This window comes from Chiloscyllium plagiosum, chromosome 18 (genome assembly GCF_004010195.1).
Source record: "Chiloscyllium plagiosum isolate BGI_BamShark_2017 chromosome 18, ASM401019v2, whole genome shotgun sequence".
NCBI lineage: Eukaryota > Metazoa > Chordata > Chondrichthyes > Orectolobiformes > Hemiscylliidae > Chiloscyllium > Chiloscyllium plagiosum.
In genome coordinates this window covers 60,510,943-60,535,017 of record NC_057727.1, presented here as the reverse complement: position 1 = coordinate 60,535,017, position 24,075 = coordinate 60,510,943, and the positions used below count along the sequence as shown (strand labels likewise).

The 24,075-nt window shown below is 41.9% G+C and overlaps 1 protein-coding gene across 1 annotated transcript; it reads left to right on the top strand.

Moving 5' to 3' along the window:
• Positions 1-2,379: 2,379 nt before the first annotated feature.
• On the top strand, positions 2,380-23,528 carry LOC122559120 (rhodopsin). The gene is made up of 5 exons (XM_043708442.1): positions 2,380-2,886; positions 16,611-16,779; positions 18,021-18,186; positions 21,396-21,635; positions 22,950-23,528. Exons 1-5 carry the CDS (start codon positions 2,526-2,528, stop codon positions 23,076-23,078), a joined length of 1,065 nt encoding a protein of 354 aa, XP_043564377.1. The 5' UTR covers positions 2,380-2,525; the 3' UTR covers positions 23,079-23,528.
• The last annotated feature ends 547 nt before the right edge of the window (positions 23,529-24,075 follow it).

The window sequence follows — 24,075 nt, the reverse complement described above, 5'->3', positions numbered from 1 at the left end:
GTACAGGTCAGATAGATTGGCCATGCTAAATTGCCAGAATGTACCGACTGGGTGGATTAGCCATGGGAAATGCAAACTTACAGGGATAGGGTGGGGGTGGGCCTGGGTAGGATGTTCTTCAGAGGGTCAGCATGGACTCAATGGGCTGAATGGCTGCCTCCACACTGCAGGGGTTCTATGTTCTTTGGTTCTAAACATACTGTTCTCACGACAATTCACTCTGATTGCTCACACTCACACTGTTCCTCACAGAGATTCACTCCCATTAGATGAAATTCCCTACAGTGTGGAAACAGGCCCTTGCTGAAACACACACTGTTCCTGTTGTGGCTGTTACATGGTCAGCAAGCTGGACTTGATTTCCTGTTTAGGGCTGTGAATCTGTACCAATCCAGGGGACTTGGCTGACACAATAGAGTCGAATGTCAGAGATATTGATTCAGCGGTGCCTGGCTCTGCATGGGGCATGCGATACTCAAGGACAGTTCATTCAGAACCATGATAGTTCCTCACAGAAATTCACTCCCGTTGCTCACATGACCCCTGTTCTTTCAAAAGAAAAGGAGGGACAGAGAAAAAAGGGATTTATAGGCCAGTTGGCCTGACATCAATGCTGGGAAAAATGCTGGAGTCAGTTGTTAAGGATGTAATAACTGAACATTTGGAAAGCGGTGACAGGATCAGCCCAATCACTATGGATTCACTAAAGGGAAATCATGCTTGACAAATCTTCTGGAATTCTCTGAGGATGTAACCAGTGGAGTGGACAAGGATGAATCAGTGAATGTTGTGTTTTTGGATTTTGAAAAGACTTTTGACAAGGTCCAAGCCAAGAGATTAGTAAGCAAGATTAAAGCTCATGGTATTGGAGGTAATGTATTGCCGTGGGTAGCGATCTGATTGGCAAACAGGAAGCAGAGAATTGGAATAAACAGGTCCTTTTCAGCGAGGCAGACAGTGATGAATGGGACACCATAGGGTTCAGTGCTGGGACCCCAGCTGTTCACAATATAAATTTAATGATTTGGACAAAGAAATAGAATGCAATATCTGCAAATTTGCGCGACACTAAGCTGGGTGGCAGTGTGTGCTGTGAGAGTGCTAAGAGGCTGGAGGATGACTTGGGCAGCTGAGTGCCAAATACTTGGCAAATTCAATATTAGGTGGATAAATGTGAAATTATCTACTTTCGTCGCAAAAACAAGAAAGCAGATTATTATCGCAATGGTGGCAGTTTAGGAAAAGGTGATGTGCAATGAAACCCGGGTGTCATGATGGAGGTTGGCATGCAGGTACATAAGGCGATGAGGAAAGCTAATGAAATGCTGGCCTTCATAGCAAGAGGGTCTGAGTAGAGGAGTAGGGATGCCTTGCTGCAGTTATACAGGGCCTTGGTGAGGCCACACCTTGAGTATTGTGCGCAGTTTTGGCCTCCAAGCCTGAGGAAGGGCATTCTTGCTATTGAGGGAGTCCAGCGAAGGTTCACGAGACTGATTCCTGGGATGGTAGGACTGATATATGAAGAAAAGTTGGATTGACTGGGCTTGTACTCATTGGAATTTAGAAGAATGAGGGGGGCAATCCCATTGAAACGTATGAAATCCTAAGGAGACTGGACAGGCTAGATGCAGGAAGAATGTTCCCAATGTTGGGAAAGTCCAGATCTAGGGGTCACAGTCTAAAAATAAGGGGTAAGTCATTCAGGACTGAGATGAGGAAGAATTTCTTCACGCAGAGAGTTGTGAATGTGTGGAATTCTCTCCCACAGAAAGCTTTCGGGGCCAGTTCATTAGAAATATTCAAGGGAGAGCTGGACGTGGTCCTTGTGGCTAAAGGGATCAAGGGGCATGAAGAGAAAGTGGGATCCTGAGATTACATGATCAGCCTTCTAAAACATTTTTAGAAGGGTGAAATGGCCTACCCCGCACCTATTTTATGTTTCTATGTAAACTGCAAGCACAGTCCTATCATACAGCATCTAATGCTCGCTATTATACATGTTCTAGCCTGTAAAATAATGCAAGCAATTCTGAGGTTCTAAAGATCCGTTCAATAGACCTGGCTCAGTTCCCTGTATCCATAGATGTACTGGTCCATCCAGATGGAATGATGTTTAAATATGGATACAGTTGCACACCATGTCCACTGATCCTGACCTCTGTTGACCTTGTGCTTTTATTCCTTCCAATTTCTGAATGAGCTTTCTCAGCAAAGGCCTGACCATCCACTCCAGCAGTGTGAGTGTTAATAACTGGATGAGTTCACGATACCGTCTCAGCTCCAGCCTGGATTATTATGCTTTCACCGTGGCTTAATTGCTTTCTGCTGACAGGCAGGGCCAGATTAATCCAAGGCTTTATAAGGGGGCTCAGAGACCTGGGGTGGGGGGGTTTGATTCTGACCAGTCATTGCTCAAGTCAGTCAGTTCCTGTGCTGGGTCGGGTCTGGTTCAGAGAGGATCATCATCGAGGGAAAGGAAGGGAAAGGGGGTTTGCTTCGACTGACCTGCACGACAAGCTGCAACCATGAATGGCACAGAAGGAGAGAACTTCTATGTGCCCATGTCCAATAAGACGGGCATAGTCAGGAGCCCATTCGAGTACCCGCAGTACTACCTGGCTGATCCTTGGAAATTCTCAGTGCTGGCAGCCTACATGTTCTTCCTCATTATAACAGGGTTCCCCGTCAATTTCCTCACCCTGTATGTCACCATCCAGCACAAGAAACTTCGGCAACCCCTTAACTACATCCTCCTCAACCTGGCAATCTCTGATCTCTTCATGGTTTTTGGTGGATTCACTACCACCATCATCACCTCAATGAATGGCTATTTCATCTTCGGACCGACCGGTTGTAACTTTGAAGGTTTCTTCGCCACACTTGGAGGTAAGTTCTGGATATGTTTTCAGCCACTGGTTCAATGCTTGGTCCAACTCCATGTGTCAGGAGGCTAGGCGACGTGATTTTATTACCAGTCCAAGCCCTTGTTTGCTCAGAAGCGTCTGTGGGAAAAATTCGATGGGACATTCCAAGGATAGATAGTAACAAGGCTTGAAGTTAATTTTCTACTGTAGATTCGATAAAGCGTAAGTTAAGATTAATGTGTGTGGCTTGATCGGGCATTTACGTTATTTAATGCAAACGTTGCTCACGAGCTGGCATCAAAACCTTGGGGCTAGAATATTGAGTTACAGATATTATAATCAGATAAGGTATGGGTACATTTCCCAGCCGTGTTTGGGACTTCCACAGAATTCCATAATAGTAATGGTGCAGAAGGAGGCCATTCAGTCTATTCTGCCTGTGCTGGTTCTATTACCTCGTGCCAATTTTCTGCCTTATCCCCATATCCCTGCGCACCATTTCCAACACCAACTGGAATGCCTCAATTGAACCTGTCTCCATCACATTTCTATGCAATACATTCCAGACCCTAACTACTTGCAGTGTGGAAAAGGCTTTTCTCATTTGGACATCACTTTAAGTCCGTGCCCTGGTCTTTCTTATTCCTTTTAAGAGTGTGCTAAACTCAGACCTTCTGCCCCAGAGGCACTAAAACTACGATTGTGTCACAAGACGCTTAACATGAGTGCTGTTAGCATTTAAGCAAGCGGGAGCAAGTCAAACTGGCTGCACAGGAGGAGAGTGAGTTTTAGTGATGTTTCTACCTATTTTGAAGTAGGATGCTTTTGTGTGCTGGGCAGAATGTGATAACCACTACACTAAAGGTACAAAATCATGCATCGAGTTGTACTGTATTGGATCCTCAACACCTATGAAGATCAACGTTCCTGGATATCAACAAGGGTAAAACAATGGAAGTTGGCATCCAACGCAAACTTCAATCCTTTAATCCTGGGGGAGAGAAATCTCTGTACAGTCTTAAAATCAAAAAAGGGGAAATGACGAAATCATTGAAACAGTGTGTTCAGAGTCCCTGATTTAAGGTCGAGAAATCTATTTAAGGTCGAGAAATCTATCCTTGTCTAGATAGAGTAAACGCAGGAAGGCTGTTCCTAATGTGGGGAGTCCAGAAACAGGGTCCAGAGTTTAAGGATATGGGGTAGGCCATTTAGGACTAAGATGAGGAGAAATGTCTTCACCCAGAGAGTGGTGGAATTCTCTGCTGCAGGAAGTAGTTGAGGTCACGTTATTTTTTTTTCCAGAAGGAGTTAGAAATAGTCCTTGGGGCTAAAGGGATCAAATGGGGAGAAAGTAGGAAACAGGGGAATTGGATGATCAAATGTGATCATATTGAATAGCAGAGCAAGTCTCAAAGGACAGAATGGCCAACTCCTGCTCCTTTTGTCCATGTTCTTTGTTTTCAACTGCATTTCATACTCTGATATGATATTGGAAGTCCAGTAGTAAAAATATTGAACACAATATTCTAGAGTGAAGGCAACTGGAGAGATCGGAAGCCAGTAAAAAAGACGATAAGAAACATTCTTCTCACAATAACCAAATGATAGAAGAGATAGGGACACCATCAGAAGTAGAATCTCAGGAGCAGAAATGGGTCGTGTGAAGAAATCTGTTTGCTGAAGGATTTGAGACCGGTCAACCAGAAAAAACAATGTTAAAAGCCTGGTGAGAGAACAATGTGTGAATGAACTTATCCCATTTCCACCCTGAAGATGCATAAATTTTCCTCAAAGGGATCAAAGATAATAAAAGAACCTTATAAATTTAAAACAGCTATACTGGAAATGCTTGGATAATTGGTGATCAAGAAAGGGAATAAGGATATTTTGAAGATCTGTACACATGAATATGACGTGACGATTTTTCATCCATGATTTTAATAAGATCAAGTTTCCTAATATGCATAACATAATTTTGGGGACCTTGGGGCAGATCCTGTGACAGTAATGTAAATGTGGTTTCACTAAATGGGTGCAATGTTAGACAGGCTATAAACAAGGGATGGAATAAATCATGAGAGCATATAAAGGAACCTGGTGAAATTCCTGCTGAGCAGTAAATTCCATACATGCAGTGGGACATGTAAATAGTGCAAACTGTGATTTAGTGATGAGGCAGGGAGTAAATACTAGTGTAAATCATGCTTCATGCTGGTAGAGGAAGGTGGACGTGGAGCCGAATGTAAATGGGAAATGACATTAATTAAATGTGGTATTGATTGAAGTGGGTACAGATCAAATAAATTGCAAATCAAATTTGCTCAAAATGTAATTTCAGGTAGAGCAAAGCCTTGAGAGGATGTCAAATATGGTGGGAATCGAATTGGATGATAATTGAATTTGCTGTACACTTCATGTTGCATGCAGCATTTGATTTGATTTGATTTGATTTATTATTGTCACGTGCCAAAATACAGTGAAAAATATTGTTTCACATGCTAACCAAATAAGTCATACCTGATGTTAGTACATCATGGAAATATAACAGAATGCAGAATATAGTGTTACAGCTATTTTCAGTGTGAAAGCCCCCTGACAGCAGGGTGGTGAAAATTACTAAATGGTGGCAGTGGGGTTGGCAGCGCTTGGCTCCTGAACGAGAGGCCCGACTGTTCATGGCTTCTGTGGCAGGCTCTGCCACCTCCACACAGCCTCATCATTGTCTTTCCAGGTCGGGAGTTCTTATTTTTTGTTTTGTTGCCCTGGGGTGTCCTCCTGTGGGAGTTTGGGGCCCCGTGTATCTCCATCCCTGTTCCATCTTGGGTGGAGGCATCGGAAAACAAGCCAGGACCCCATTGATTGCCTTGGAGCCCAGCAGTTGACACCTAGCATTGGAGGAGGCATGGTACCCATGCGGGGTGACCATCTCCAGCTCGAAAGTGGCGATTGCAGAAGCGCCGGGTGGCAATGGTGGCAATAAAGGAGCACATTGCCAAGACCTCAGCAACATTGTTGGATGGTGGCGGCTGGAGGAACTCCGAGGGTGAACTCTATGAAGGAAGAAAGATGAACTTTTGAAGATGTTTCAGTATTTAGTGATATCAATTTAGTATTAATTTATTTAGTATTTTACCACTTAGTAATTTATTCAGTAATTTATTCTGCGATCCAAGATGCTGCCAAGACATGGCAACATTATCCACTTTTAAATGTACCTAGGCACAAGTGACAATATATTAAATTAAAAAAAACAGAGAAGATGCAGAGAAAGATCATCTTTAAAATATAGGTCTGTTCATAAGTCTGATAACAGCAAGGAAGAAGCTGTTCTTGAATCTGTTGGTACAACAAACTTTTATATGTTCTGCTCTCTGCAGGAAAGTATCACTGGGGTGGGAGGGGTCTTTGATTATGTTGGCTGTTTTCCCAACTCAGAAAGAAGTATACAGGGAGTCAATGGAAAGGAGGCTGGTGTTTGGGAGGGATTGGGCTCTTCACAACTCTCTGTAATTTCTTGCGGGTCTTGGGCAGAGCAGTTGCCATATCAAGCTGCGATGCATTCAGATAAAATGCTTTCTATGGTGCATCTATATAACTGGGGAAGGGTCATTGTGGACATATTGAATTTTCTTAGTCCTCTGAGGAAGTAGAGGCATTCTTGACCATAACATCAACATGGATGGATCAGAATAGATTGTTGGTGATATTCACTGCTAGGAACCTGAAGCTCTCAACCACTTCCAGCTCAGCACCATTAATACAGACAAGGACGTGACCTCTACTCCATTTCCTGAAGTCGATGACCAGTTTCTTTGTTAACTAGATATCTGGTGCAAACAGTGCAAGAAGTGTATCCAATTTGATGTATATTAAGCAGGACAGGCCAGTCGATGATAGCGTCAATCAAACTCAGTGTGAATATTGTTTGATGTTAATCAGTCAGAGTGCACATAAAATTTGGTGCAAATCAAATGTGATATAAATTGAATTTGTTGGACACAGCATGGTGCAACTATATCTGGAATATTGTGTCCAGTTTTGGTCTTGCATTTATCAATCAATTAATTACATTAGAAAGGGTTGGGAACATGATCTGGTGACAGTTCTGCAGCTGACCAAGAGAGAACGCTGTAGCTGGGAGGACCTGCCAGAGGCAAGGTGCCCATTCTGCTCTTTATTGATCCTCATTGCCCAGAAGCTGGTGAATCACTGGCACTATCCTTGGAAGTCTCCGCTGAGGACATTACAGAGGTAGCCGAGCCCTCAGTCTCCACCCTGCTTGTCCCTTTCCCACATTCGGAAGGTGCAGGTGGAGAGGATTCACTTGCCTCTGGCAAGAGGACTCTTGGTACATTTGGGCCATCCAAGCACAAATACCCCGGGAATTGCCCAGTCAAACGCTTAGGGAATATGGACTTCATTGCTGAGCAGGCTTCTTCCCCCAGCTGTGGAACAAGGCACTACAATAAGTTGTAATGGGAAAGAGAGAAAGAAGAAAACATTTTGAGGGCACTTTGGGGGCCAGGTGACAGTGCACTGGATGTTATTTGTTACATTTATATAAATCTCACTGTTTTGACTTTGTACCTTTATGTTTGAGTCTCTGAACTCCCAAATGTAACTGCCAGGTGATATAGAAAGAAAGTTATGAAAGTTATACAAGTAAGTTTATGGGTTGCCTGTTGCAAGAATATGATATTGCTCACTTAGGTACCTCTAGCTGAAAGTGGGCTGCATTCAGTTTAAAGCAGACCCAGAAACCTTCTCCCAATACCACAGAGAGAAACTGGCAGGCATCTTTATGATGTATCTTGATGGTTTTGTGGAGAGATTCTGCAGAACATGAAGGTTATGTGATCAATAAAATAGCAAGGGAATTTAGGATTAGAAATTAGAATTCTGGGTCTTTAAGCATCTGGTGTGAGAAATTAACTCTAATCCTGACTCATGGATGCACAAGATATGATATCTGAGTTGAGAGTCTGCTGCAAAAGGGGGTTGCAAGATGAACATGGTGTATACAGGATACCGTTAGCCCTTACCCCTCTTCTTTCCCTGGTCTCTGTATCCAAAAGTATTGATGTGAATGAGATGATATGAATAAAGTGATGGCTGGGACAGGGAGGTGCATAGCAAACAGGGAGTGAGTGCATTAAGATGCTGTACATCTCTATGATTCTATGACTTACGATTTCCAGCACAATTGAAAATGACACGAGACGTTGGCTATTGGTTTGCAGCTTCTATCTTCTAATATCAGTGAGGTCCCAAGTGTCCATGGTCCTTGTCTGGTAGCTATTCCAGTGAACCTCACCAAGATCCCACCAACTTTTACAAATGAGCCTGCATCGGCCCATTTCCACCCCCATCCCCATCCCAGTCCTGGCATACAGGGTTACTAAGGCAGGTGTGGTAATTTTGTGGCACGGTGGTAGCGTTCTTATCTCTGGGTCAATAGGCCCATATTCAAATCTGACCTATATCCAGAGGATGGTAATAATAATAATAATAATAATAATAATAATAATAATAATAATAATAATAATTTATCTGAATATCCAGAGGATGGTAATAATAATAATAATAATAATAATAATTTCTCTGAATATTATTGCTTGAATATTATTTCTAGTGTGCCAGGAAAGGTCATTCTTGTGGACATGCTCCTTCCTGCATGACCCCAGCCCACCTATGTATCCCCCTTTTAAATGTTTTTGCCATGCCGCCCTTTAATTCCTATTCCCCGCACGCCCAACCTGCAGCCTCAATCCCGAAGACTCTGTTCCTGAATCTCATCCACCCACACTTCCCGTTTCCCCTTGGGTTCCTGACAAACCTGATGAACTGACCCATCCCTCGAGCAACCTAACCGAGCAGCCCCATCCAGTAAGAACCCAAAACCTCTGACTGGTCTCCTCAATGGTGCTTGTCCTACTCCTCAGGATGGGCCAGTATGGAATCATGTATGGAATCTGTAACCATTTCCACAGACTTGAAGAGGCACAGACCCTACAACTGAGTTATGGCCAATCCCCTGGACTGGGAACGGAGGCTGTCTTTGACTTATTGTGCTAGGACTCCCCTAACTCCTCATGCAGACTTCACTGAGACTACTCACTTTAGACTTCCTGCTTGTGCAGGGTGTTTGCTATATTAGCTGCTAGCACATAGTGCAATGTGAGATTGAAATACACTGCCAAACAGCAAGATGGTCAGCAAGGGGAAACTGCCCCAGCAACTAGACACCAAGAAAGGCTTGGAAATTCTATTAAGGTTGATGGGCAAAACCTTATAAGTAAAACTAAAAAAGGTCTATTAAAAACAAATCAACCATGAGCAGACTTTGATAAATTTAGAAAGTGGAATAAAGTGTTTTAGATTTGCTTAATTCTCTACTACAGACATCAGGTGGAGGCCAAGTCACTGTATATATTTCAGAAATAAATAGATAGACTTGCAAGGCCATTTTTGGAATACTGCATACAATTCTGGTTGCCCTGCATTAGGAAGAATGTTTTTAAACTTGAAAGGGGATAAGATTTCCAAGGATGTTACCAAGACTGGAAGGTTTGAGTTGTAAGGATAGGCTGGATAGGCTGAGATGTCTTTCTCTGGAGCATAGGAGGCTGAGGTGTGACTTTATAGAGCATTATAAAATCATGAGGGGCATAGATAAGGTGATTGACAAGGTCTTTTACCCAGAGTAGGGGAGTCCAAAACTAGAGGGTATAGGTTTAAGGTGAGAGGGGAAAGGTCGAAAGGGGACCTGAGTGGCAACTGTTTCACACAGAGGGTGGTCCGTGTATGGGATGAGCTGCCAGGAGAAGTGGTAGAGGTGAGTACAATTACAACATTTAAAAGACAATGCGAGACAGAGACATGGGACAGAGAAGGTTTAAATGGATATGGACCAGATTCAGGTGAATGGGACTAGCTTAGTTTGGTAATCTTGGTCGATATGGACAAGTTGGACTGAAGAGTGTCTTTCCATGCTGTATGAATCTATGACTGTAATCTAAAGATGTCAATAAGTATAGTGCAAGCATGAATGTGCAATGTCGAGATAGAGGATCAGCCATGATCATATAGAATTGTAAACTGGGTTTGATGGGCAGAATGGCCTTCTTGTGCTACTGTTGTCTATCTTTCTAATGTTTCTAAACAATAAATGGAATTTAATGGACTGTATTAAACATTTCAAAATTTCTACTTTGCGATTCCAAAATTGAGCGTTTGCCTTTAAGTTGTTGGGCGCTACTAAAGCATTGCACATGGGGCTGGGGGCTGGTAGGCTCTTAGTATAGAGTTAGGTTTTTCAAAAGAACCACATTTTTTTGGAATACATGTCCAAGCCTTAAATAAATTCTTGGGAAAGCATTAATTCTGAACAGCCTTCGTGGTTGAAATGGAACATTCAGCACAAATCCAAAAAGAAATGGAGGATTCAAATGTAGCCGCAATGCAAGATTGCCCAGATATAGGCTGAAAATGTCGAGATCAAATGAGAATCATAACTAAATCATAGTGGTGAGATGGTGGCACAGTGGTTAGCACTGCTGCCTCACATCGCCAGAGACCCGGGTTCAATTCCCGCCTCAGGCGACTGTGTGGAGTTTGCACGTTCTCCCTGTGTCTGCGTGGGTTTCCTCCGGGTGCTCCGGTTTCCTCCCACAGTCCAAAGATGTGCAGGTCAGGTGAATTGGCCATACTAAATTGCCCGTAGTGTTAGGTAAGGGGTAAATGTTGGGGTATGGGTGGGTTGCGCTTCGGCGGGTCGGTGTGGACTTGTTGGGCCGAAGAGCCTGTTTCCACACTGTAATGTAATCTAATCTAACCTACGTACTTTTGGACTGTGGGAGGAAACGAGCACCCGAATGAAACCCACACAGACAGAGGGAGAACATGCAAACTCCATACAGACCATCTCTCAAGACTGGAATCAAAGCTGAGTCCCTGGTGCTGTGAGACAACAGTGCTAAGCCACAGTGCCATCCAGACATAGTAAGTCAAGGGCATTGTCCAATGTCAGTCCAGGGCTTTTCGCATGGTCAGTTGCCACTCACAGCAAGGGTCCTCTCCTTATAGGGGTTTAGGAACCAAATATCAGGTCTTGACTCTTTCTACCCTCTTGTGGACCTTTTTCCTCCTGGAGTAAAATGACCTTACCTACAGGAAAAACGATTTTGAACATTTTCTCAGGTCTTTTAGCACTATCCGCCTAGTATAAAATCCGATTAATAACAAAGTTACATTTATGCAGATTGCAAAATGTCAAAAGGAATTTCAAGAAAGTAATATAGAAGGGAAACTATATTACTTTTGCATGTGTTTATGGGTTGCTTATTGCAGCAAGAATATATTGCTCAGTCAGGCACCTCCAGTTGGAATAGGCAGTATTAAGTTTAAAGGTGACCTGGGAGGTTTCATCTAAGGCACCTTTATGATGCATGTTGATTTTATTTATGGAGAGGTACTTCAGAATTTGAGGGATTTGTGATGGATAAGGTGAAAAGGAAATTTAAGATTAGAAATCAGACTTATCGACCTTTAAACATTTGGTGTAAGAAATTAAACAGAAAAGGTCAGGAATTACTTTGGACAACTTTCATACTTAGAGCAATTAATGGCTTTCTGATGGCCTAGCCCTTATAAAATAGTGATTTTGTATCCAAAAAAGATCAAGAGCAGTTAAAAAGTTTGATTGGACAGTTACAGTGGTTGTGGACACAAAGTAGACCCAATGCCAGTTACGGCATATCAGAACTGAAAATTATGACAACATATGCTCTATTAATGAATTCCTGAGAGCAAATAAAACTCTAGTGTTTGAGGTTAGTGATTTTGCTGGTGCTTTTTGAAATGAGGAGGTTACTGAGTTTGTTAGTGATCTTTCTGAGTGCGTTGAGATGAGGAGATCTTGTTCTTTGGAAGTTAATAACAACATTAGCATTGATTGATGTGACAATGTTTTTAAATTTGTTTATTTTAGTGACCTTGTGGGTGTAGTTTGAGATGAAAAATGTGGTTGAACTTCTTGGAGTTATTCACCTTGTTGGGTTGATCTGAGTTGAAGGTGTTGTTGAGCTTGTTGGATTGAATGATCTCATTGGGGTTACTTGTGATGAAGGTATTGAGTTTGTTGGATTGAATGGTCTTTGTTGAAGATGGTATTGGAGTTTTGATGGTGATAATATGACAGCAATTCCTGTTTTCATGGTCTAATTAGATCTATTGAACTAATAGTAGTTGATGATGTACTTGGATCTATTGAGGTAGTCACATTTAGCGTAATTGGATCTTTTGAAGTAATTTTATTTATGGTGTCGTTGAACCTACTGAAGTAATGGGACTTTGTGTTATTAGATGTATTGATGTAATGGTATTTGATGGTGTAATTGGATCTACTCAAGTAATTATATTTGGTGTATTTGGATCTGTTGATGTAACTATATTTGATGACTTAACTGGATCTTTAGAAGTAATGGCATTTGATGGTGTAATTGGATCTGTTGAAGTAACAGAATTTTATGGTGTCATCTATTATGGACCAGGCCAGACCCCTCAAAATATTTTATGAAAGTAGCCCAGACCCTAACTTTTCTAGTTGTTTTAACCTGCATTAATTCCAGAAGCGAAGCAGCTGGTCAAACCACGCGGTTTTAAACAAACAGAATTTATTCACACACAAACAAAAGAAAACTGAACTTAGAATAACATAACTATTTGAAAACCCAACTGATGTGAAAACGCAACTTAACAAAGAGCTGTTCTGATTTCCTGCAACATCCCATAACACACCCTTTGGCAAAAATGTTAATTCAAACATAGGTTCTTACGGGAGAGAGATTGCAGAGAGATAGAAACAGAGTGGAGCTGTTCCTTTGGGTCCCCAGCTAAAAACTAAACCCAAAACTAGAAAAAAAACCATTAACTGGGAGAACTGGCCACCTCCCCTTCATTGTACAAGTGTTTTATAAAATACTTAAAAGACTTTCAAAATAAATATTTCCAGATATATCAGAACTTCTGCCTTTACGACGCCGCTTGAAAGAAACCTAGGACAGAATAACCTTGTTACAGGTCACAGATTGGTTCAACTGAAATAATTGTTTTTAGTTTAATAGGATCTGTTGAACTAATGGCATTTGATAGTGTAATTGAATCTGTTGAAGAAATGATTCTGCCATGTATTTGGATGTGTTGAAGTACTGGTATAATGGTTTTTGATGGTGTGATTTGATCAAATGCAGTAACAGTATTTGATAGTTTAATTGGATCGGCAAAAATTATAGCATTTGAAGTGTGAATAGATGTGTTGAAGTAATGGTAATTGATGATGCAATTGGATTGACTGAAGTAATGACTTATGATGGCATAATCGGGTCTACAATGGAATGTGACTGGGACTTATTGAAGTCATAGCATTTGTTCATGCAACTGGATTTGTTCAAGTAATTATATTTCATGGTATGAATGGCTCAATGAATTACTACTATTTGATGGTACTTGTATTGGATATACTGAAGTAATTGAATTAATGGTGTTTGAGAAAATTGGATCTGTTGGTACAATTGTACTTGATGGTATAATTTGATCCGTTGCGGTAAAGGTTAATGATGGTGCATTTCGATCTACTAAGTAATGGTGTAATCATATCTGTTGAAGAAATGGTATTTGATGGTGTAATTAGGTGTATTGAATTAATGGTGTTAGCTATAATTGGATAAGTGAAATAATGGTATTTACTGGTGTAATGATATTTGGTGATGTATTTGATCTAATTGACGTGAGGTATTTGATGGTGTAATTGGATCTACTAAAATGATATTTGATGGCACAACAGGATATTGAAGTAATTGCACGTTAGGGTGTAATTGGATCAGTTTAAATCATCATTTTTGATGGTGTAATTGGAGTGAGTGCAGTAATGGGACTTACCATAATTGGATCTGTTGCAGTGATGATATTTGATGGTGTGATTAGATCTGTTGAAGTAATTGTATTTCAGGGTATAATTGAATCGGGGTATAATTAAAGTGATCACAGTAATAATATTTGATGTTGCAATTGGATCTGTTGAAGTCATGGTATTTGATCATATAACTGGAATCTCTTAAGTAATATAATGATGTAATTGGATGCACCATTCTATGGTGTAATTTGATTTATTGAAGTAATGAGAATTGGTGTAATTGGATTTTTTATAGTAATGATATTTGATGGTGTAAATTGATTAGTTGATGGTGATGTGTTAGGATTTCTTGTTTTGTCTCAGATGCCGTCATTGTTTTTGGAGATTGTAATGTAATTGTATTATTTTTAAATTAATGATCATGTTGCTTTACTGCCTTGCGTTTGTTGGTAGTAATAATAATGTGATTGAGTTTGATGGGGATAGTAATGTGATTGAGTTTGTTGGAGATGTTGATGTGATTGGGCCTGATGGGGATAATGAAGAGTTTGAGCATGATGGGGATAATGACGTGATTGGATTTGATGGGGATAATAATGTGATTGGGTTTGATGGAGATATAAATGTGATTGGGTATGATGGGGATAATGATGTCATTGGGTTTGATAGGGATAATGATGTGATTGGGTTTGATGGCAATAATGATGTCATTGAGTTTGTTGGGGATAATTATGTCATTAGGTTTGAATGGGATAATGATGTCATAGGGTTTGATGGGGATAATGATGTGATTGGGTATGTTGGGAAAAATTATGTCATTGGGTTTGTTAGTGATAATGATATCATAGTGTTTGATGGCAATAATGATGTCATTACATTGGATGGAGTAATGGTGTGATTAGGTTTGATGAAGATAATTTGTTTCGTTTTGATGAGGATAATACTGTGATTGGGTTTGTTGAGACTAATGATGTGTTTGAGTTTGACAGTGATAATGATGTGATTGAGCTGGATGGAGATAATGATGTGATTGGATTTAATGGAGATTGGATTTGATGAAGATAATGATGTGATTGGATTTGATTGGGGTAATGATATGATTGGGTTTTATGGAGATATGATGTGATTGGATTTGATGGTGACAATGATGTGATTGTGTTTGATGGAGAAAATGATGTGATTGGGCTTGATGGCAATAATGGTGTGTTTGGATTTGATGGAGATAATGATGTGATTGGGTTGAGGGAGATAATGATTTCTTTAGTTTTGATGAGGATCATACTGTGATTGGATTTGATGGAGATAATGATGTCATCTCTTAGAATTCTAAAAGATGAGCGACTTAACAAACAATCCTGGTCTTTTTCAATATATAATTTCAGTTACATCACACTGTAAACGTTTGCTATAAATTCTGTGTCTTACAATCTTATTCTCCACAACCACCTGATGAACCAGCAGCGCTCTGAAAGCTAGTGCTTCCAAATAAACCTGGTGTTGTGTGATTTTTTTTTAACTTTGTACGTCCTAGCCCAACACTGGCATCTCCAAATCATTCAGTTTGGTGGGGATAATGATGTCATTGAGTTTAATGGGAATAACGATGTTATTGGATTTGAGGGAGATAATGATTTGTTTGGTTTTGATGAGGATAATATGTGCTCGAGTTTATGGGGATAATGATGTGAATGTGTTTGATGGAGATAATGGAGGCTCTTGGTGGTCTCCCTATTGCTTGAATCAACAGCCCCAGGTTCAAGTCCCGCCTCCTCCAGGAGAGTGGGAAAACATTCCTGAATAGATTGATTTAAAAAATCCTTGCCCGTTTTTGGAACTTTGTCCAAGTTACTCCATTTCATAGTGTGGGTAAGAGACAGAGAGAAGAACAAGAAAAACGTCCACATTTGACAATCATGAAACCAACATTCAGATGTCTTTGATGGAAATAATGACGTGATTGGAAATGGAGGCAGTAATATCACTTTGTTGCCAATGAGGTTGTTGTGTTTATTGTGACATTATTTTTGGCCTGCTGGAGACTGATGATGTCACTGAATTTGTTGGCAGTGATGATGTGAATACATTAATTGCTGATGTCTTTCTGTTCAATGCTGATGATATCACTAGGTTTGATGCAGAGGATGTCCTAGGACTTTTAGGAAGGGAAGTTCGTGGAGTTGCTGATCTCAAATTGTCATTGAGTTTTCCATGATAATGTCGTTGGGTTCTTTGGAAACCATGAATTTTTTTTTATAAATGTTTTTATTGAAAAGCTTTTTAAAATCTTTTACAAAACATTTATATATAAAAAACCCATCAAAACAGGAAAAAAAAGTGCAAAGAACAAGGCCATAACATAGTACCATTGTTACTATTCAACCAAAACAAACCTATCTACTTAACTAAAACTAAACTACAAACATAGCTTAAATTACATACAAGTTACTTAAATTAGATAATGTATGAATGTTATTCAGTTTGCTGACTGCAATGAGGTCATTTCTTTTGAAGCGCTGGATTTATTAAGTTATTCGTATTTAGTGTCCTGATTCATTTTGTTGAATTTGATACATACTAAAATTTTTTGGAAGGAACGTTTCAGTTGGATTTATGTTGACGTTACCATTGACCTTGCTCCAAGTAGTCCATCCACTGTGTTTGTATGGGATGCTTGTTCTTTGGATATTAATGTGAGACTAAATTTGCCGGATGTGACCTTTTCATTGGGAATCTTTTGCGGATTTTGTTTTGAACTGACCTTGTTCCAATTGATATTGTGACTGATTGGGATCTTGCTGTGTCAGGGGAATTGACTCTCCCTTTCTCTCCACCAGGTGAAGTCTCTCTCTGGTCACTTGTGGTTCTTGCAATTGAACGATATGTGGTTGTCTGTAAGCCCATGAGCAACTTCCGATTTGGCAGTCAACATGCCTTTATGGGTGTAGCCTTCACGTGGATCATGGCATTGGCTTGTGCCTTCCCCCCACTAGTCGGATGGTCCAGGTAATCACATTTGCAATCCACCCCACCTTCCTTCACTGATCAATGCAAATGACACCTTCACCTTCAGAGAAGTCACACTTCAACATGTACCAACTCTCATGGGGATTTGCCTTAAATCCCAGAGCCTGGATGAAAAACCAGTCCAGACCTGCAACTACCAGTCAAAATCAATTAAATATTATTACTGGAGTATAAATTTGGTGTGTGTTTGTGTTTGTGTACACGTGTGTGCATAAAGGGGGTGGGGTGTGTTTTGCAGGCTGTTAAAGCTCCAAGTGCGAGGTATTTTTTTCCTGCGGATACTGCTAAGTGCACCATTTTTTATTTCTGAGTTATCTTGCGGTATGATGCCTTATAGCGCCAGGGACCCAGGTTCGATTCCAGTCGTGGGTGACTCTGTGCGTGGAATTTGTACATTCTCCTCGTGTCTGTCATGTCCTCATGTCAACAGGGTGATCCAGTTTCCTTCCACAGTCCAAAGATGTGGATTGGCCATGCTAAATTGCCCCACCCAGGATGTGTAGGCTAGACGGATTAGCAATGGGAAATGCAGGGTTAAGGGTGGTGCTCTTTGGAGGATTGGTACAGACTTGATGGGCCAAATAGCCTCTTTCTGCACTTTGGGTTTCTATGAAACGTGACGATGCCCAAGTGAGGTATGAACTGGAATGTTGATGAAGACAGAAGTGAGTCCATGGTACGATAGAGCCTGAGGCCTACCTGATGCCCTGAATAGCTTCAAAAGTCTTTGAAAATCTCATCCCTCACTCAAGATAAAGTCATGGAGCACACAAGAATCCTGTGGTACCATATTCACAATTGTTTGAAGTCTCTATGGCTTTCCTTACTGAGCTCCCAGGAGAATGGTGGCCTATGGGAGGTGATGGTGACTGGAAGGCTGGGACTGAAAGTTGTAGACAAATGTGACAAGGGGAAGGAGGCAAGGTAAAGTTTGGCCCCAGGGAGGCCAAAGTGTAGGGTGGCAAAAGGTCCTGGTTTACAATATGGAAGGAATTGACAAGGTGGTAGGTTTAACGTTTTGGAAAAGTGGGGAAGGTGGATTAGGAGACTGAAGAGAGGGCTGAGGGCTCGATGGACTCTAATAAAGAGTTGCGATTAGAAGCAAGTGGGAAATGGAGAGTGGAAAATGCAACACATTTTTGCATGGCGTTTGCCAATGGCATTCCATTGATGAAATCCCTTGGTCCTTTTTCATCTTGAAGGTTTCTTTATCTTTGCAGATACATCCCTGAGGGAATGCAGTGCTCATGTGGGATCGATTACTATACCCTGAAGCCTGAAGTGAACAATGAATCCTTTGTCATCTACATGTTCACCGTACATTTTTCCATCCCCCTGACTGTTATCTTCTTTTGCTATGGCCGCCTCGTCTGCACAGTCAAAGAGGTAATTTTGAAAGTACATTTTGTGTCATTTCTAAAAAGCGGAAAGTACTGTGGGGGGTTGGTAGGGCATGTCCAGAATAAAAGAAGAGCAGTATGGGGAATTGCTCGGCACTTACCCCCCTCAGCAGGTCGGGTAGTGGCTGTGGGGATGAGAAACCGTGCTAGGAAGATGTCAGAACACAACAGGTTGAGGTAAATGGGAGCCCGAGGTATATCTGCACAGAAGAGGTGCAAATGAAGTCAAATGGCAGACAAATTGGAGACCTTGATTGTGTTGCGAAAGAGATGGAGTCCTTTTGCATATCCCTCAACCAAACACAGACTTGGTAACCACTTTATGGAACATCTCTGTCTGTCCCCATATCATTCCCTCAGCACTTCTCCACCAGCTCTTTCTGTTTGTCACGAAACGCCTCCTGCCTTTCTCTCTCCCTGTTAGACTTTTCTTTTTTTTTAATACCCTCCTCCTTTCACTTGCTTCAGTCTGTTTGTTTTCTCACTTTTCCCAGTTCTGTTAAAAGGTCTGAGCCTGAGCCATTACTTTCTCTTCTCATCCTGCTGAGTGCACCCAATGTTTTTTATTTCTAAGTTGATGTTGTGTCGCATTGGAGTCACATACTTTTCTAAGATACCTTTCTGAATACAAATAACGCTGATGAAGTTGCCTCCCCCTAATTTTATGAAATAAAAGGCTGGAGCCATATAATGCCATGTTCCATTGTATGTTATGGACTAGGCCAGGCCTCCACAAATTTCATGAAAGCAGCCCCGACCCTAACTTTGCTAGTTGTTTTAAGCAGGTGTAAAGTGGATATTCCAGGAGTGATGCAGCTGGTCAAACCACTTAGTTTTAAACAAAACAGGGTTTATTTACAAGATTACCGAATGAAACACAAACAGAAGAGAACAGAATACAAGAAAACGTAACCTATCCGAAAACACAACAGATTATCCCAACTTAATGATGCTGTTCCAAATACTTGCAGCAATCTCCATACACTCCCCTTGGCACAAAAGGTAAAATCAAACACAGGGTCTTACCGGAGACAGAGATATGGCAGCATGGAACACCCTCTTCCAAAGAGCTGTTTCTTGCATCAGCAACCTCAAACACTACCTGACAGCTTTCAGTGAATAGCCAGACTGCTCAAACCAAATCAAACCAGAGCAAAGCTGCCTTTTGTCTGAGGTAGTATCTGCTAGCTATAATCAAATTGGCCCTAAAACCCACCCAAACCCAGACTTTTCGGAACCTATGTTTTAAATGCCTGCCCGCCCCCTCCCTCCCCCCCAAAAAAACTAAGGAGAACATAACCTTGTTAAAAGAGCAGCATCATCAAAAGTCATTCATGGCACAGAGGAGGCTAAGTCCATTAAGTCAATGGCCATCGAGAAATCTGGTCAGTCTCATGCCTCCCCCTCTATCTCCGTGGTCCCAGCAATTTGAGTTCCTTTGAAGTCATTGATCATCTCGAATTTCTTGGGCAATAAATTCTGGATCACTCTCGCTCACTGAGTAAGATCTTTCTCACTCCCTCCCTTTATTTCTTGTCCGAAACCTTCAATCTTATCCCCAAATCCTTGTCTCATCAACAAATATGAAGGGTGTTTTTTTTCTCTCTTGGCTGCCATATCTAAATCTGTCATAACCCCATACAGCAGAGCCCCGGAAGAGGGCCCTCAGCCCATCAAACCAGTACTGCCAAAGATACACGATTTCCTCCACCAGTCCCACTTTCTAGTATGAGACCCATAGCCTTAAATGGTTATGACACTTTGAATAGTCATCCAGATACCTTTTACATGTTCTGCTTCACCTATCCTCCTAGGCAGTGCATTCCAGGCACATACCACCCTCTGGGTGAAAAGGTTTTTCTTTAAATCCCCTCTTTCATTTTAAAATGACGCCCCCTTGCTATTGACCCTTCAACTACGGGAAACTGCTTTCTATTCATACTGTCCACGCCCCTCACATTCTTATACACCTCTGGCAGGTGCCACCTCAATCTTCTCTGCTCCAAAGAACACAACTTAAGCTTATCCAGCCCCTCTCCATCGCTAAAACACTCCATCCCAGGCAACATCCTGGTGAATCTCCTCTGCACCCCCTCCTGTACAATCACATCCTTGCTGTAGTGCGGAGACCAGAACTGCACCCAGTTGTGGGTTCGCCTAAAACACTACAGTTCCAACATGACCTCCCTGCTGTTATAAGCTATGTCTCGACTAATTAAGGTAAGTGGCCTACATGCCTTCTTAACAACTATTAACCTGTCCTACTGCCTTCACAAGCACCCCAGTTCCCTCAGTTCCTTTGAGCTTCTTAGAGTGTTGCCATTCATTGAGTACTCCCTTGTTTTGTTCCTTCTTCCTAAGTACATTGCCTCATGTTTATCAGGGTTAAATTCCATCCAAGATCCAAACCAAAATAAGCAATTTAGATTACTTACAGTGTGGAAACAGGCCCTTCAGCCCAACAAGTCCACACCGACCCACCGAAGCGCAACCCACCCAGACCCATTCCCCTACATTTACCCCTTCACCTAACACTATGGGCAATTTAGCCAGGCCATTGTCACTAGCATTGACTCATGGGGACATATGAACATACAAAGCAAGATCAGCAGTAGGCTATTTGGTCCTTAAACCTGCTCTTCCATTCAACAAAACTTGATCTGATTACTCCACATTCCCACTTACCCTCTTACCCACGTTTTCCACCTACATTCCATGAAAGACATCATCCCCTCCTTGTGTTTTGAAGGATATGTGGGTACCAGAGGGTTTCTCTAACACAGAAACAGAAATTGCTCGAAAACCTCAGCAGGTCTGGCAGCATCTGTGGAGAGAAATCAGAGTTAGAAGTCAACCCAAAAAGTTAACCCTGATTTCTCTTCACAGATGCTGCTAGAGCTGCTGAGTTTTTCTTGCAATTTCTGTTTTAATTTTTGACTTATACCAGCTGCAGTTCTCTGGGTTTCTCTGGCCTGCTGTTAACCTGTAAATTCCCCGGTTTGCTAAGTTCTGTTTTCTTGCTTGCCAGCATGGAAGTTCGGTCATGTTGTTTATCCACAATTCTGGGCTTGAGGATACTATAACCCAGCAGCCTGTCACCTGCAGTTTGTAGCTTTGTAAATTTGACCATCATTCGATGTTTGTTCCTCAACTGACATTGATCCTCACTCACTAATACTCCCTTCTTGTCCCCAGGCTGCAGCTCAGCAACAGGAATCAGAAACTACCCAGAGAGCTGAGCGGGAGGTCACTCGAATGGTCGTCATCATGGTGTTTGCTTTCCTCATTTGTTGGTTGCCGTATGCCTCTGTGGCGTTCTACATCTTCACCAATCAAGGCAGTGAATTTGGGCCGGTCTTCATGACCATCCCAGCTTTCTTTGCCAAAAGCTCAGCTCTGTACAACCCTCTCATTTACATTCTGATGAACAAACAGGTAAGGCCGACTGTCCCTCAGTCTTTAAACACTCGCTCTCACTCAAACACTCCGTCTCTCTGTCTCTTTCTCTATCTCTCTTTGTGTCTGTCTCATTTATCTCTCTCTCTCTTAAAATCTGGATACGTGTTTTATTGTACCTCAGTCTCTCTGGCTGTGTGTGGGTGTTTGTCTGAGTGTGGATGTACATCTGACTGTGCTTGTCTCAGTCGCTTAGTCTCTCTGTCCACATCTTTCTGTATTTTGGGTGTTGCTATCTCTCAGTCTGTGTGTCTATCTATGTGTGGTGAGTGTGTGTGTGTCTGTATGTGAGTGTATACATTAGTGAAGGTGTCTCAGTTTCACAGTCTCTCTTTCTATGTCTCACTGTTTATTTGTAGGTGTTGCTGTCTCTCAATCTGTATGTGTGTCTGTATAAGCATGAATGTGTATGTGAAGGTTTCTCAGTCACTGTCTGTATTTATGCATGTATGTACACAGGCATGTGCGTCGTGTGTGTGTGAGATGGAGAGACAGTGAGCGTGAGTGTGAGATTGAATGAAAGATTCTGCATTTGCCAGACAGTGTGAGTGATAGAATACATTGAGTGAGAGTGTGCGTGTGAGTGAGTGTGTGTGTCTGTGAGGAAGGAAGTGAAAGCAATGAGCATATTTCACACCATCAGATCTTGATTTCAATAGTGCACCCTGCAGAAGAGCTTTTTAATCAGGCAAATAATGTGTATAAAGATGTTTACACCTTCACAATGCTGTTCTCTCCCTCTGTTTCTCCCTCTCTATCTCTTTATCTCCTTCTGTATCTCTCTCTCTCTCATTCTCTCCCTCTGTCTCTCTCCCTCTCTCCCTCTCTCCCTGTCTCTCCCTCTATTTCTCTGCCTCTCTTTCTCTCCCTCTATTTCTCTGCCTCTCTCTCTCTCTGTCCCTCGTTTGTCTGAAAGTTTCTGCCTCTCTATTTCTCTGTCTGTCTCTCTGTCTGTTTGTCTCTGTCTCTACTTGTCTTTCTCTGTCTGTCTATCTGTCTGTCTCTTTGTCTCTCTCTGTCTTTCTCTCTCTCTCTCTCTCTCTGCCTCCTTCTGAATGACTACAGTCCAGATGTTGAATCCTTGTAATGTCCTGCGAGTGTCTGTATATACCATCATAGGCTACATCATTATAGTCTCAAAAGGGAAGGCTCTGGGACTTGCAGGTTTCACTCTCTGGTAGGTAGTGCGGAGGATGATGGGTGGCTCAGGGTGTGTGTCGTTAGACTTGTGCAAGCCCAGAGTGACTCGATTGTGTTCTTCTCTCTCTCTCCCTCACTCTCGCTCTTTCCCAGTTCCGTAACTGTATGATCACCACCCTCTGCTGTGGCAAGAATCCATTCGAAGAGGACGAGTCCGCCTCAGCTAGTGCCAGTAAGACTGAGGCTTCATCAGTTTCGTCCAGTCAGGTCGCGCCTGCGTAACGCGCCAGCTTGTCCAACTCAAGCCAGGCCCAGGTTGGCATGCGGTGTTGAAGCTGAAATTTCCAAAATAAAAATCTGTCTCGTTGAGATTCAAAGGACCGCGATTTCCAAACAAGTCCAAGCGTTCTAAAATAGTGGAACTTTTCATCTGCATGGTGAAGATTTGAACAGAATGAATCCTTCCATCTTGAGCTTTGTGACAATAACAAGAGTGACAGTACGTCTCCCACACTGTCAGGTTATCAGGGCATCGTACACTCTAAAATCCACCCGGCTGTCTAGTACCTCACCCGCACACCCCCCCCCAACCTTCCCCAATTATTTTTAAAGCTCAGACCCTTTCTAAAACAAGCCGTCCCTTTGGCGATGCTCCAATGTAATTACCCTGTACAGGTCTGATTTAGCTAATGTAGTATCAATTCAAATTAATAAAGAGCACATTGCAAATAATCTGCCTTCTGGTTTTCATTTCACTCCATCTCCTCCAAGAACTGTCAATCTTGAGTGATCTTCTTTTCTGCCCCCTCACTCACTTCACAGTTGAGGAAGCCCAAGCATCCCTAAGACTTGGATGCATGTGAAAAGGGTTCTAAAGGCGTCTGGATTGGTATATGAATAGGATGGGTTCAGAGGGGCATGGGCCAAATGCTGGCAAATGGGACTAGATCAATGTAGGATATCTGGTCAGCACGGATGAGTTGGACCACAAGGTCTGTTGACGTGCTACGTGACTCTATATGACTCTATAACCCCATTTTTGTCTGCACCCATCAGGGAGCTTCTAGCCTCAAAGTGTACCCCGCACTTGGCCTATCCTATGAGGAGAGATTGAGCAGTTCAGGCCTATACACTCTGGAGTTTAAAGGAATGAGAGGAGATCTAATTGAGGGATATAAGGAGTTAAAAGGGATTGATGAAGTAGGTGTAGAAAGGGTGCTTCCTCTTGTGAGGCAAACTAGAACGCAAGGTCGATAAGGGATAACAGATCGAAAACAGG

What these genes read in the sequence shown, in the direction of transcription:
- LOC122559120 (XM_043708442.1), top strand. Translation starts at nt 2,526, where the DNA reads ATGAATGGCACAGAAGGAGAGAACTTCTATGTGCCCATGTCCAATAAG. An exon ending in CCACTAGTCGGATGGTCCAG is followed by an intron (nt 16,780 to 18,020) that starts GTAATCACATTT and finishes TTATCTTTGCAG; the next exon opens with ATACATCCCTGAGGGAATGC. An exon ending in TCGTCTGCACAGTCAAAGAG is followed by an intron (nt 18,187 to 21,395) that starts GTAATTTTGAAA and finishes TCTTGTCCCCAG; the next exon opens with GCTGCAGCTCAGCAACAGGA.